This window comes from Fistularia commersonii, chromosome 1, assembly GCF_037954325.1.
Source record: "Fistularia commersonii isolate RoL2024-O1a breed Wild chromosome 1, RoL_Fcom_v1.0, whole genome shotgun sequence".
Taxonomy (NCBI): domain Eukaryota; kingdom Metazoa; phylum Chordata; class Actinopteri; order Syngnathiformes; family Fistulariidae; genus Fistularia; species Fistularia commersonii.
In genome coordinates this window covers 17,067,702-17,080,511 of record NC_141284.1, presented here as the reverse complement: position 1 = coordinate 17,080,511, position 12,810 = coordinate 17,067,702, and the positions used below count along the sequence as shown (strand labels likewise).

At 40.2% G+C, this 12,810-nt stretch overlaps 1 protein-coding gene and 6 non-coding genes across 7 annotated transcripts; 6 read left to right on the top strand and 1 right to left on the bottom strand.

Moving 5' to 3' along the window:
- Positions 1–757: 757 nt before the first annotated feature.
- Positions 758–4,878, bottom strand: sptssa (serine palmitoyltransferase, small subunit A). The gene is made up of 2 exons (XM_086151713.1): positions 4,706–4,878; positions 758–2,477 (listed from the first exon to the last, which is right to left on the bottom strand). The coding sequence occupies exons 1-2, from the start codon at positions 4,806–4,808 to the stop codon at positions 2,374–2,376; spliced, it is 207 nt and encodes a 68-aa protein (XP_086007839.1). The 5' UTR covers positions 4,809–4,878; the 3' UTR covers positions 758–2,373.
- A 3,515-nt stretch (positions 4,879–8,393) lies between these two features.
- Positions 8,394–8,466, top strand: trnak-uuu (transfer RNA lysine (anticodon UUU)). Its single transcript has one exon. It is a non-coding gene; the product is annotated as a tRNA-Lys (tRNA).
- A 1,018-nt stretch (positions 8,467–9,484) lies between these two features.
- Positions 9,485–9,557, top strand: trnak-uuu (transfer RNA lysine (anticodon UUU)). Its single transcript has one exon. It is a non-coding gene; the product is annotated as a tRNA-Lys (tRNA).
- Positions 9,558–10,157: 600 nt separating this feature from the next.
- trnak-uuu (transfer RNA lysine (anticodon UUU)) lies at positions 10,158–10,230 on the top strand. The gene has a single exon. It is a non-coding gene; the product is annotated as a tRNA-Lys (tRNA).
- Positions 10,231–10,852: 622 nt separating this feature from the next.
- Positions 10,853–10,925, top strand: trnak-uuu (transfer RNA lysine (anticodon UUU)). Its single transcript has one exon. It is a non-coding gene; the product is annotated as a tRNA-Lys (tRNA).
- A 625-nt stretch (positions 10,926–11,550) lies between these two features.
- trnak-uuu (transfer RNA lysine (anticodon UUU)) lies at positions 11,551–11,624 on the top strand. The gene has a single exon. It is a non-coding gene; the product is annotated as a tRNA-Lys (tRNA).
- A 615-nt stretch (positions 11,625–12,239) lies between these two features.
- On the top strand, positions 12,240–12,312 carry trnak-uuu (transfer RNA lysine (anticodon UUU)). The gene has a single exon. It is a non-coding gene; the product is annotated as a tRNA-Lys (tRNA).
- The last annotated feature ends 498 nt before the right edge of the window (positions 12,313–12,810 follow it).

The window sequence follows — 12,810 nt, the reverse complement described above, 5'->3', positions numbered from 1 at the left end:
ACATCCAACATTAGCCGTCCCTCTGATAGACTATTCCTGATCCTATCCATCCTGAAACACCCAAAGAGAACCTTAGCATTCTCATCTCTGCGACCTCTAGGTCTGCCTCCTGTCTTTTTGTCATTGTTACTGTTTCCAGGCCATACAGCATTGCTGGTCTCACCACTGTCTTGTACACCTTTCGTTTCATTCTGGCTGATAGTCTTCTATCGCATTGTACCCCTGACACTTTGCTCCACCCATCCCAACCTGCTTGAACCCATCTCGACACCTCTTTTCCACACTCTCCTCCTCCACCTTGTCATAGTCCCAATATTCACAGTCTCTAATCTCAGTCCCAGACTTCTTGCCTTTCCTCTTCTCTCTCTGCTTCCAAACACACCTTACCCCTCCCCTTTTTTAACCTACAGTTGCCCAGGTCGCACTGGTTCCCTGTGGGTCATCGGTACCAATGGCGATCGTTGTTAACCCGGCCTTGATCTGGTTTGATCTGGTTATTATGTTATTATGCATATTTGGTTTTATCAAAAGTGTTACGCCAGATGCCCTTCCTGACACTCTGCATTTATCCAGGCTTGAGACCTGCTAAGGGAGACACTGGCCCGTGCCCCCGAGGCTGGCTCGGGGAGACACCGGCCAGTGCCGCCCTGAGGCTGCATTATCAACTTCATTCATCTAAAACAACTAAAAAAAAAAAAAAAAAAGAACATGAAAAAGTAGCACCTCCTACTGACAAAAAAAGAAATGAGGATGTAAGTTGGAGATTGATAAACATCCCTTTAATAGTTCAGAACAATCTTTTAGCATCAGCACCTCACAAAAACAAAAATCACATTTACCTTGAGATGCGGCCAACACGCATTTGTCTACAAAACTTTACAAATATGTATACAAGATTATTTACACGGCTCTGGGGGGAGAGATCCTGCAGGGAAAATCAAGTCTTCAAGGGACCAGAAAGGTAACGATTACCAATAACTGAGGAAAATAAAGGGAAACTTTGGTCTGTCCCCAAAGGAAACAGAATGGTGAAATTTTGAAGCATGAACGAGTCACTCGAGATCTGCACTTAATTCATTTTCAATCAGATGGTGCTTCATGAGGATACTCATAGCTGAAGAACTACAGCTTCTTAGCCAAAGCTCCTGTTCAGGTTTCCCGTTTTTCTCATCTTTTAATAAACAGGTACATCTGTATCAGACGATCATCACTGCGACAATGCAATCGGAAATTTGATGATCATCCTTTAACGTGAAGGAAGATTTTACAGTTTAAGGAGGAGGGGGTGCTGTCAATCATTTGAAAAGTTATGAATGACATTGAGATATCTAAGGAGTTTATGAAACCTGTTTCACCAAAGGCAGTTTAAGACTGACTAAATCTTTAACACAAAACCTTAATCTTGCATTTTAAGACATTTGTGACAAGTTATTCATTTGAAAGGTTTCCAGTCATTGTCTTCCTCGGGACTCCATGTTTTTTATCAAAGTGAGAAAAAAACTTCTTTTAAGAAAATTTCCCCAGATGGGTTTGATTCCATCCCAGACACAGCAGTGAGTTTCAAATCTTGGCAGGAATAAGTGATTTATTAAGCTTTTCACAAAGCTTTTAGAATCCCTGTGGAAAACAAATTAGTGGTGCGCCTTGTGCTCGAAATATGTATTAAAAAGAAGCCTAAAAAAATGCCCCCTTACATGGAGGAACCTTTTACACACACTTCCCAAATAAAAGGACGTATGGAGAAGAAAAAAAAAAGTGCCTCTTGCCTCTCAGAGCTTCCACCATTAGCAGGTCAGTCATGAAAACGACTGTTAGCTTTAGCTATAAATTAGTAAATGTCCGAATAAATACATGACTAAAAAGACAAGTTTCGGTATGGTTTTCTCCCCCCCATACTGGATCAAAGTTTTGGTTCCACCTTAGAATGACAACTTAATGAAACGTTTTGAGAAATGATTTTTATGTTCCAAGACCTAAAATGCGAGGCCAGTGTTGACAGTAAACCAAGATGATAGAAAATGAAGGAATGGGATGATGGGAAGGTCAATCCTGTGTCTAACTCATGTTTTGACTCATCAAAACGCAGTTAGAGGGTTTTAGTGTCCATCATCTGCTTGACGGAACCCGACGGCAGTTTGATTACTCTACATAAATACATTCTCCATGTGAGCCAATAGGTCAATGCCATCCAGTCCAGGAAGTACGTAAGAAGTGATCCCGAGGTGGGCAGCAACACCATTGAGCTTTGAGTCCAGCAACCGTTCACAGTTTGATCCTTGGAGAGGTGAGAGGGGGAAGGGGTTCCGTGTCAACAGTCAAAGCCTCAGATGATGGACAGGAGACGAGTGGGCGAGGGAGGGGCAGGTAATGATGTCACTGGAGGACCTCAAAGTAATGCAGGATGGCCATGATGTGCTGCGGCATGAAGACATAGCCGGTGTAGACAGCCATGGCAGCCACCGAGATCAGCAGCGAATCTGAACGCATGTCGTTGAGGTAGAATTTGAGTTTCACAGAGACACACTGATGTAATTTAAAATTAAATGAACCAACAATTTATCCAAACCATTGTACACCCAATATTTTAAACCTAAAAATAGTCAACCAAGGAGCTGTGCGGTGGGGACAGGGGGAAACTACATCGCCTATATCAACCTATCAAATTTCATTCTAATGAAATCATGTCCAACTAATTGACCAGCCAATTATTTAACTCAACTTAAAGTGCCACTATAAGTCAGACAATGAGGCACTGAACCAATCATACAGAAAATCCTGTTTTCGTTGAACAAATCAAATCACTTCGCAATCTATCTCAACATTTAGTTTCATTCTTAAACTGAGTACACAACTAATCAATCAACAAACCATCAAATTATTCAATATCCAATCAGCCAAATAATTTACATGTTTAACCAATTGGTCAGACATCTGGTACAATCTGTTAATAAGTAATGTAACAACAATAGCTACAATACTCATGTTTCAAAATAATCTAATTTTTTCAAATAAATCAAACAAATAATTGTCAGATTTTATCCATTTGACCAACTTACAATGTTATCAATCGTTGAAGTCATTCTTTGACAGACATCAAAACTCCAACCTAAAAATCAAACTTCTCAGACACCTATCAAGGTAATACCTTAATTGTCATAAATTCCAGTTGATAGTCAACATAATCTCTCCAACTCTTCAAAATAACTGACATTCTACTCACCGTTCACCTTTAAATCAAAATGACCAAATCAGTCCAAACCACCCTTGCCACTAATGAAATGAATGAAATGCAAACAGATGATGGACCAAACATCTAATGATGTAAACAACTGTGCAACCCAGAATCCAGTTAAGATTGTAATACTTTAATTTTAAGATTTCACTTTGTATGATTGATTGCTCAATAACTTGTAAAAAGTCTGCTGATTGTCAAACGGTCTAATACATCAATCAACTATTAATCTTCCCGTAAATAAATCAAAGGAAAGTCAAAAAAGTCTTTTTTCCTGTGAATAATTGTTTAATTATCTATCTCATCATCCAAATATTCATAAGTCTGATAATTCAACTCATTGGTCAACAAATAAAACAAAGTCTAAAGAACCAACCATCTAACTGTTAAAACAGTGACAGATGTCCCAAATAATATCCATCTGATATTTTGTGGATTTTTTTTTCAGTTCTGCAACATACACATGTGAAGGAACACAAGAAACTACATGAAATCAATCCACCTTACAAGTTCATCTTTAATTAATAAAGCAGCTGTATCCTTCACAGTGAAGGGAGAACTTAAGGAATTAAAAGTGAGACTATTGAAAATTCAAGCAAAGTAACAGGCTATGACGTCGGAGAGTTTTTTTTCATGCAAGTGTGAATCACCTGACTGCAGATCTAAAGTTCTATGGCCGCCTAGATCCTCGCAGGTCAACGCAGTGCACAACTCCGGTTATAGGTATCAAAAGTGTGCTCTTGCAGACAGCAATGTCCGGAGTCTAACAACCAGAGACAGTAAGCCTTTCTGCACCGTAGTGGGAAGTATTTCTACTCGGTACCATTTTGAAAGTTAAACAACGATCATCTATTTTGTAAAATGCATTGACTGCGGCCAAAAAATACCCACTTTTACTTGAGTAAGTTCACGTTTCATCGTGAACAAGAAAAAGCAAACACCACCACAACAACTGACACACTACTATTGATATTTCAACAATTCTATCATTAACAGTAAATAAGTTAGTACTTGAGGTTGTCTTTCCTAGGGCACCTGAGGGCGAATGGGTAAAAGCTAATGAGTGCAGAACTCCCCTCGGAATTACGCTGATTTAAATTATTTAAACTACCACACTACAGCTTGAAAAGTAACCGCGACGCTGTTATTACATTCAAATTCATAATAATCAACTCACAATTAAGCATCAGTTTCAAATTACAATTAACATGTGCCTCTTAACCCGATGTCAACCTGTCGACTTTAGCTTTACGTAGATTCGCTTGTAAACGGTTAAAAACGATTGCATAAAAGACAAGGGAAGTTCCCTAAAAACCTTTATATTTGGAAAGACAACTGTAATACATTATGGAATGTTTTAATTAAAAAAACGGGACAAGATATATTAATCACAGTGTGACTGAAGCTGGGTGACGCTCCGACTTCGGTTAACATGTTAGCCGGCCCGAAGCTACTGAACCCGGAAAAGGATACTGAAGACGGTCCGCTCCCAGGGCTCCAGCATATAGAGTGCCGTCACCAGCAGGTACTGATAGTAAAACCAGGACAGGTGCTTCCAGCAATCGCCGAGCGCCATGGTAGTACCAACCTTAGTACAGCAAAAGTTAGTTCACCGACGTTACAGTTTACCCTTCCACTCCGGGCATTTCCTGACGCCCCGTGACGTATTATCATCAGCACCTCACTTACAGCCAATTAGAACTCCGCTTTCTCTTGCGTGATCCCGGACTGGCCAAAGGGAGTTCCAACATCCGGTATTGTCAAAGTACAAGTCCTGCTTCCGGGTGTGCTCAAAATTATTTTGATTTTCAAAAATGGTTCAGTGTATGACATGACAACGAACTTTTTGATATATAAAGAGAGATATCTACAGATGTTGCCAAATGTATTGGTTTTAAAAGATAAAGGACATTCAGTTTCACAAGAATGACAAGCAAACTGACATTCACAGAAGCATAAGCTACAGTATATCAAGAAGAATGAAGAAGCTTTATTGTCACCTTACTATACATACCAGGTAGGGCAGGAAAAATTACATGTTTCACCGGGACTCAAAAACAACATATCACACACACCATATACCCCCTTCCCTGCACAGGCACCCACTCACAGACATCATGTATGTCTGAGACAAGTAACATCACAGATAAATAATATGGAGTGAATATAGAAAAAAAATTAAACTGGGTCAAAGTGCAGGCAAGGTGGAATAATTAAACAAGGTGCAGAATAATTCTTTAAGGTGCAGTTGTTCTTCCTGTTTGGGATGAGCAGTTCAGTTCAGCAGTTTAACAGCTTGCGGGAAGAACTATGGATCAGCCTGTTGATTCTGCCTTTCCTGCTCCGGTGACATTTGCCTAATTGCAGCAGCTCAAAGTATTTGTGGAGAGGTTGTGAGGCATCCCTGACAATTTCCAGGGCTCTGCTCCGACAGCGGCTCTTGAAAAGAACTTGGATAGAGGGGAGGGAAGCTACGATGGCCCTCTCTGCTCCCTTAACAATCCTCTGCAGGGATCTTTCGTCTGCAATACTACAACTGCAGAACAATTCTGAAAGGCAGAATGTCAGGACATTCTTGACCACACGTCAACTGAAGGCCCTGATGATGTTGGTGGGGAGAGAGAGGTGTGTGTCAGCTTCCTCAGGAAGTGCAATCTCTGTTGTCTCACTATCCCGGACGTGTCCTTATTCCACCACAGATGCTGCAAGATCTTCACTCCTGTTGTCCACTCTCTCCACTATGCACTTGCTGATGCAGAGAGGCGCATACTCGAGCCATGACTTCCGGGACTCAATGATCATCTCCTTCATCTTGTTCATGTTGAGCAGCAAGTCGTGGACAGGTGTCAGCCAACCAGGTGTCTAACTTCCTCCCTGCACAGTGGCTCCTCATTGTCGTGGATGGGTCCCACCACTGTGGTGTCATCTGTGAACTTGATGATCTGGTTCTCCTCGTATCTGGATACACAGTCTTGTGTTAGCAGTGTAAACAACAATGGACTGAGTACACAGCCTTGAGGCAATCTGGTGCTCATTGTTATTGATTTGGAGATGTTCCTTCTGACGCAGACCGACTGTGGTCTCACGAATAGAAAGTCCAGGATCCAGAGACGTGTGACAGTATTCAGGCTGAGTAAAAGGAGTTTGTCCATTACTCTCTGGGGGCAATGGTGTTAAACGCTGAGCTGAAATCGTTGTACAGGGTTCTGGCGTAGATGTCCTTGTGGTCCAGATGTGTGATGATTGAGTGCAGGGTGGTGGATATGTCATCCTCTATGGAGCAGTTGGGATAGTTAGCGAACTGGAGTGGATATTTGCATAAAGATGTACATGAAAGATTGAAGCTCAAGTTACTCTTCCCTCTTCGAGGGGAACTGGACTCTGTCCCCTAATGTCTTCTATTAAAAGTACAAACTGGTAGAGAAGTAAAGATCTTTTTTACAAGCTTCCGTAACCTATGTAGAGTACAAAAGAACTAAGATGCTAAAATATCTCCCTTGTAAGAAAAAAGTACATGTATATTTTTTGGATCCACAGTGGGGTAAAACTACCTGATTAAGTTTAAGTCAGAAGAGGATTACGCTTTCAATCTCAGGGATGTGGTTTCAAGTCCTGAACTGAGTGTAAAAGAAAATCTCAGAAACTTGATTTGTCCAGGGAAAAATTTGCAAAGAAAACTCAAACCTTCAGAGTTTACAGAGAGCCCAGTCAGGTCAGCCAAAGAATATTGAATTTTGAATCTCAGACAAACCAGTTTGTGGCAGTAGCACTTGTTTGGAGTTTTTTTGAGAGACTTTTAATCTTAGGGCTGTGGTGGATTTGGGTACACTTTCATTAACTTTCCTTTTTTGTGGGGTGAGCAAGTTTGTTGTCCAATTTAAAAAAAAAAAAACACCAGCCTTTTTGCTCTATTAAGGAGCCCAGCTAGCTCTGCGCATGAGACTTATAATCTCAGGGCTGTGGTGTATTTGGGTGTACTACGTTGTTCACTATCCTTTTTGGTGTGGTGGGGCAGTTTGTTGGACACATTTTTTGAAAAAAAAAAGCCCACTCACTGTGGGACTTCAACTGAGTGGACAGTAAACATGTCAGATACTTTCTCAAATGACCACTTGGTTGGACAATCAGCTATTTTTGTTGGAACAGCAATTTTGAATTTTTTTAAATCTGGTAGAGCATGAAACTTTTAATCTCAGAGCTGTGGTGCATTTGGGTACACTATGTCATTCACTTACCTTTTTTGTGTGGTGAGTCAGTGTCTTAGACAAATTTTATAAAAAAAAAAAAAAAAGCCTTTTTGCACTATTAATGAGCCCAGTTTGCTCAGCTTCTGGAGCATGAGACTTGTAATCTCACGGCTGTGGTGTATTTGGGTGTATTACGTTGGTCACTATCCTTTTTGATGTGGTGGGGCAGTTTGTTGGACAAAATTTTGAAAAAAAAGCCTTTTTTTAGCAAGAAAGGGCCCAGTTAGCTAGGTTGGTAGAGCATGAGACTTTTAATCTCATGGCTTTCATCCGTGGGTTCAAGTCCCACAGTGGGGGGAAAGTAAACATGTTAGAGGCTTTCTCAAATGACCACTAGGATGATAACCACCTGTTTGTGTTGCAAATGCAATTCTTTATAAAGCGTCTGGCATTTTGAAACTGTGAAACTTAGAGGGGACAAAAAACAGGTTCTAAATAAACCAAATTAAGGACTTCAGAGGAAACAAATTTCCATGTTCCAGGGGCACTTTTATATCCCTTCCCTTGGATATTTGCGTGCACTTTACAACAACTAATCTGTTGTCTGTGTGGTGGGAGATTTTGTTGGACAAAATTGTTTGACATAAAAAAAGCTTTTTTTCTGGTGACAGTTAGCTTATCTGGTAGAACATGAAACTTTTAATCTCAGGGCTGTGGTGCATTTGGGTACACTATGTCATTCACTTACCTTTTTTGTGTGGTGAGTCAGTTTCTTAGACACATTTTATTAAGAAAAAAAAAGCCTTTTTGCACTATTAATGAGCCCAGTTTGCTCAGCTTCTCGAGCCCTAGACTTGTAATCTCAGGGCTATGGTGTATTTAGGTGTATTACGTTGGTCACTATCCTTTTTGATGTCGTGGGGCAGTTTGTTGGAAAATTTTTTTGAAAAAAGGACTTTTTTCTGGAAGAAAGGGCCCAGTTAGCTCAGTTGGTAGAGCATGAGACTTTTAATCTCAGGGCCGTGGGTTCAAGTCCCACACTGGGTGGAAAGTAAACATGTTAGACGCTTTCTCAAATGACCACTAGGATGATGACCACCTGTTTGTGTTGCAAATGCAATTCTGTGTAAAGCGCCTGGCATTTTCTTTTCTTTCAGTCCTGTTAAACCAACAAGGGCCAAAAAAAACAAGTGCTGAACACCAAATAAAGGAGTTCAGAGGAAACAAATTTCCATGTTCCAGGGGCACTTTTATATCCCTTCCCTTGGATATTTGGGTGCACTTTACAACACCTAATCTGTTGTCTGTGTGGTGGGAGATTTTGTTGGACAAAATTTTTTGACATAAAAAAAGCTTTTTTTTTTCTAGTGACAGTTAGCTCAGTTGGTAGAGCATGAAACTTTTAATCTCAGGGCTGTGGGTTCAAGTCCCACGTTGGGTAGAAAGTAAACATGTAAGAGCCTTTTTCAAATGACCACTAGGATGGTAACCACATGCTTTTGTTGCAAATGCAATTCTGTGTAAAGCGCCTGGCATTTACTTTTCTTTCGATCCTGTTAAACCAACAAGGGCCAAAAAAAAAGTGCGCAACAGCAAATTAATGAGTTTAGAGGAAACAAATTTCCATGTTCCAGAGTCACTTTTTTATCCCTTCCCTTGGATATTTGGGTGCACTTTACAACACCTAATCTGTTGTCTGTGTGGTGGGAGATTTTGTTGGACAAAATTGTTTGACATAAAAAAGCTTTTTTTCCATTGACAGTTAGCTTATCTGGTAGAGCATGAAACTTTTAATCTCAGGGCTGTGGTGCATTTGGGTACACTATGTCATTCACTTACCTTTTTTGTGTGGTGAGTCAGTTTCTTAGACACATTTTATTAAGAAAAAAAAAGCCTTTTTGCACTATTAATGAGCCTGGTTTGCTCAGCTTCTCGAGCCCTAGACTTGTAATCTCAGGGCGGTGGTGTATTTGGGTGTATTACATTGGTCACTTTCCTTTTTGATGTGGTGGGGCATTTTGTTGGAAAAATTTTTTGAAAAAAGGCCTTTTTTCTGGAAGAAAGGGCCCAGTTAGCTCAGTTGGTAGAGCATGAGACTTTTAATCTCAGGGCCGTGGGTTCAAGTCTCACACTGGGTGTTAGACGCTTTCTCAAATGACCACTAGGATGATGACCACCTGTTTGTGTTGCAAATGCAATTCTGTGTAAAGCGTCAGGCATTTTGTAACTGTGAAACTTAGAGGGGACAAAAAAAACAAGTTCTCAACACCAAATAAAGGAGTTCAGAGGAAACAAATTTCCATGTTCCAGAGGCACTTTTATATCCCTTCCCTTGGATATTTGGGTGCACTTTACAACACCTAATCTGTTGTCTGTGTGGTGGGAGATTTTGTTGGACAAAATTTTTTGACATAAAAAAAGCTTTTTTTCTGGTGACAGTTAGCTTATTTGGTAGAGCATGAAACTTTTAATCTCAGGGCTGTGGTGCCTTTGGGTACACTATGTCATTCACTTACCTTTTTTGTGTGGTGAGTCAGTTTGTTAGACACATTAAAAAAAAAAAAGCCTTTTTGCACTATTGATGAGCCCAGTTTAATCAGCTTCTCGAGCATGAGACTTGTAATCTCAGGGCTGTGGTGTATTTAGGTGTATTACGATGGTCACTATCTTTTTTGATGTCGTGGGGCAGTTTGTTGGACAATTTTTTTGAAAAAAGGCCTTTTTTTTAGCAAGAAAGGGCCCAGTTAGCTCAGTTGGTAGAGCATGAGGCTTTTAATCTCAGGGCCGTGGGTTCAAGTCCCACACTGGGTGGAAAGTAAACATGTTAGAGGCTTTCTCAAATGACCACTAGGATGGTAACCACATGCTTTTGTTGCAAATGCAATTCTGTGTAAAGCGTCTGGCATTTTCTTTTCTTTCGGTCCTGTTAAACCAACAAGGGCCAAAAAAAAAGTGCTCAACACCAAATTAATGAGTTTGGAGTAAACAAATTTCCATGTTCCAGAGGCACTTTTATATCCCTTCCCCTGGATATTTGGGTGCACTTTACAACAACTAATCTGTTGTCTGTGTGGTGGGAGATTTTGTTGGACAAAATTTTTTGACATAAAAAAGCTTCCTTTCTAGCGACGGTTAGCTCATCTGGTAGAGCATGAAACTTTTAATCTCAGGGCTGTGGTGCATTTGGGTACACTATGTCGTTCACTTACCTTTTTTATGTGGTGAGTCAGTTTGTTAGACACATTTTATTAAAAAAAAAAAGCTTTTTGCACTATTAATGAGCCCAGTTTGCTCAGCTTCTCGAGCCCTAGACTTGTAATCTCACGGCTGTGGTGTATTTGGGTGTATTACGTTGGTCACTTTCCTTTTTGATGTGGTGGGGCAGTTTGTTGGAAAAATTTTTTGAAAAAAGGCCTTTTTTCTGGAAGAAAGGGCCCAGTTAGCTCAGTTGGTAGAGCATGAGACTTTTAATCTCAGGGCTGTGGGTTCAAGTCCCACACTGGGTGGAAAGTAAACATGTTAGAGGCTTTCTCAAATGACCATTAGGATGGTAATCACATGTTTTTGTTGCAAATGCAATTCTGTGTAAAGCGCCTGGCATTTACTTTTCTTTCGGTCCTGTTAAACCAACAAGGGCCAAAAAAAACAAGTGCTGAACACCAAATTAAGGAGTTTAGAGGAAACAAATTTCCATGTTCCAGAGGCACTTTTATATCCCTTCCCTTTGATATTTGGGTGCACTTTACAACACCTAATCTGTTGTCTGCGTGGTGGGAGATTTTGTTGGACAAAATTTTTTGACATAAAAAAAGCTTTTTTTCTAGTGACAGTTAGCTTATCTGGTAGAGCATGAAACTTTTAATCTCAGGGCTGTGGTGCATTTGGGTACACTATGTCATTCACTTACCTTTTTTGTGTGGTGAGTCAGTTTCTTAGACACATTTTATTAAAAAAAAAAGCCTTTTTGCACTATTAATGAGCCCAGTTTGCTCAGCTTCTCGGGCCCTAGACTTGTAATCTCAGGGCGGTGGTGTATTTAGGTGTATTACGTTGGTCACTATCCTTTTTGATGTGGTGGGTCAGTTTGTTGGAAAATTTTTTTGAAAAAAGGCCTTTTTTCTAGAAGAAAGAGCCCAGTTAGCTCAGTTCGGTAACGCATGAGACTTTTAATCTCAGGGCCGTGGGTTCAAGTCCCACACTGGGTGGAAAGTAAACATGTTAGAGGTTTTCTCAAATGACCACGAGGATGATAACAACCTGTTTGTGTTGCAAATGTAATTCTGTGGAAAGCGTCTGGCATTTTGAAACTGTGAAACTTAGAGGGGACAAAAAAAACAAGTTCTCCACACCAAATTAAGGAGTTCAGAGGAAACAAATTTCCATGTTCCAGGGGCACTTTTATATCCCTTCCCTTGGATATTTGGGTGCACTTTACAACACCTAATCTGTTATCTGTGTGGTGAGAGAATTTGTTAGACAAAATTTTTTGACATAAAAAAAGCTTTTTTTCTAGTGACAGTTAGCTCATCTGGTAGAGCATGAAACTTTTAATCTCAGGGCTGTGGTGCCTTTGGGTACACTATGTCATTCACTTACCTTTTTTGTGTGGTGAGTCAGTTTGTTAGACACATTTTATTATAAAAAAAAAGCTTTTTGCACTATTAATGAGCCCAGTTTGCTCAGCTTCTCGAGCCCTAGACTTGTAATCTCACGGCTGTGGTGTATTTGGGTGTATTACGTTGGTCACTTTCCTTTTTGATGTGGTGGGGCAGTTTGTTGGAAAAAATTTTTGAAAAAAGGCCTTTTTTCTGGAAGAAAGGGCCCAGTTAGCTCAGTTGGTAGAGCATGAGACTTTTAATCTCAGGGCCGTGGGTTCAAGTCCCACACTGGGTGTTAGACGCTTTCTCAAATGACCACTAGGATGATGACCACCTGTTTGTGTTGCAAATGCAATTCTGTGTAAAGCGTCAGGCATTTTGTAACTGTGAATCTTAGAGGGGACAAAAAAAACAAGTTCTCAACACCAAATAAAGGAGTTCAGAGGAAACAAATTTCCATGTTCCAGAGGCACTTTTATATCTCTTCCCTTGGATATTTGGGTGCACTTTACAACACCTAATCTGTTGTCTGTGTGGTGGGAGATTTTGTTGGACAAAATTTTTTGACATAAAAAAAGCTTTTTTTCTGGTGACAGTTAGCTTATCTGGTAGAGCATGAAACTTTTAATCTCAGGGCTGTGGTGCATTTGGGTACACTATGTCATTCACTTACCTTTTTTGTGTGGTGAGTCAGTTTCTTAGACACATTTTATTAAAAAAAAAAGCCTTTTTGCACTATTAATGAGCCCAGTTTGCTCAGCTTCTCGGGCCCTAGACTTGTAATCTCAGGGCG

Coding starts and splice junctions, on each gene's coding strand:
- sptssa (XM_086151713.1), bottom strand. CDS start 4,808: ATGGCGCTCGGCGATTGCTGGAAGCACCTGTCCTGGTTTTACTATCAG. Junction 2,478..4,705: donor CTGGGAGCGGACCGTCTTCA/GTATCCTTTTCC, acceptor ACATGCGTTCAG/ATTCGCTGCTGATCTCGGTG.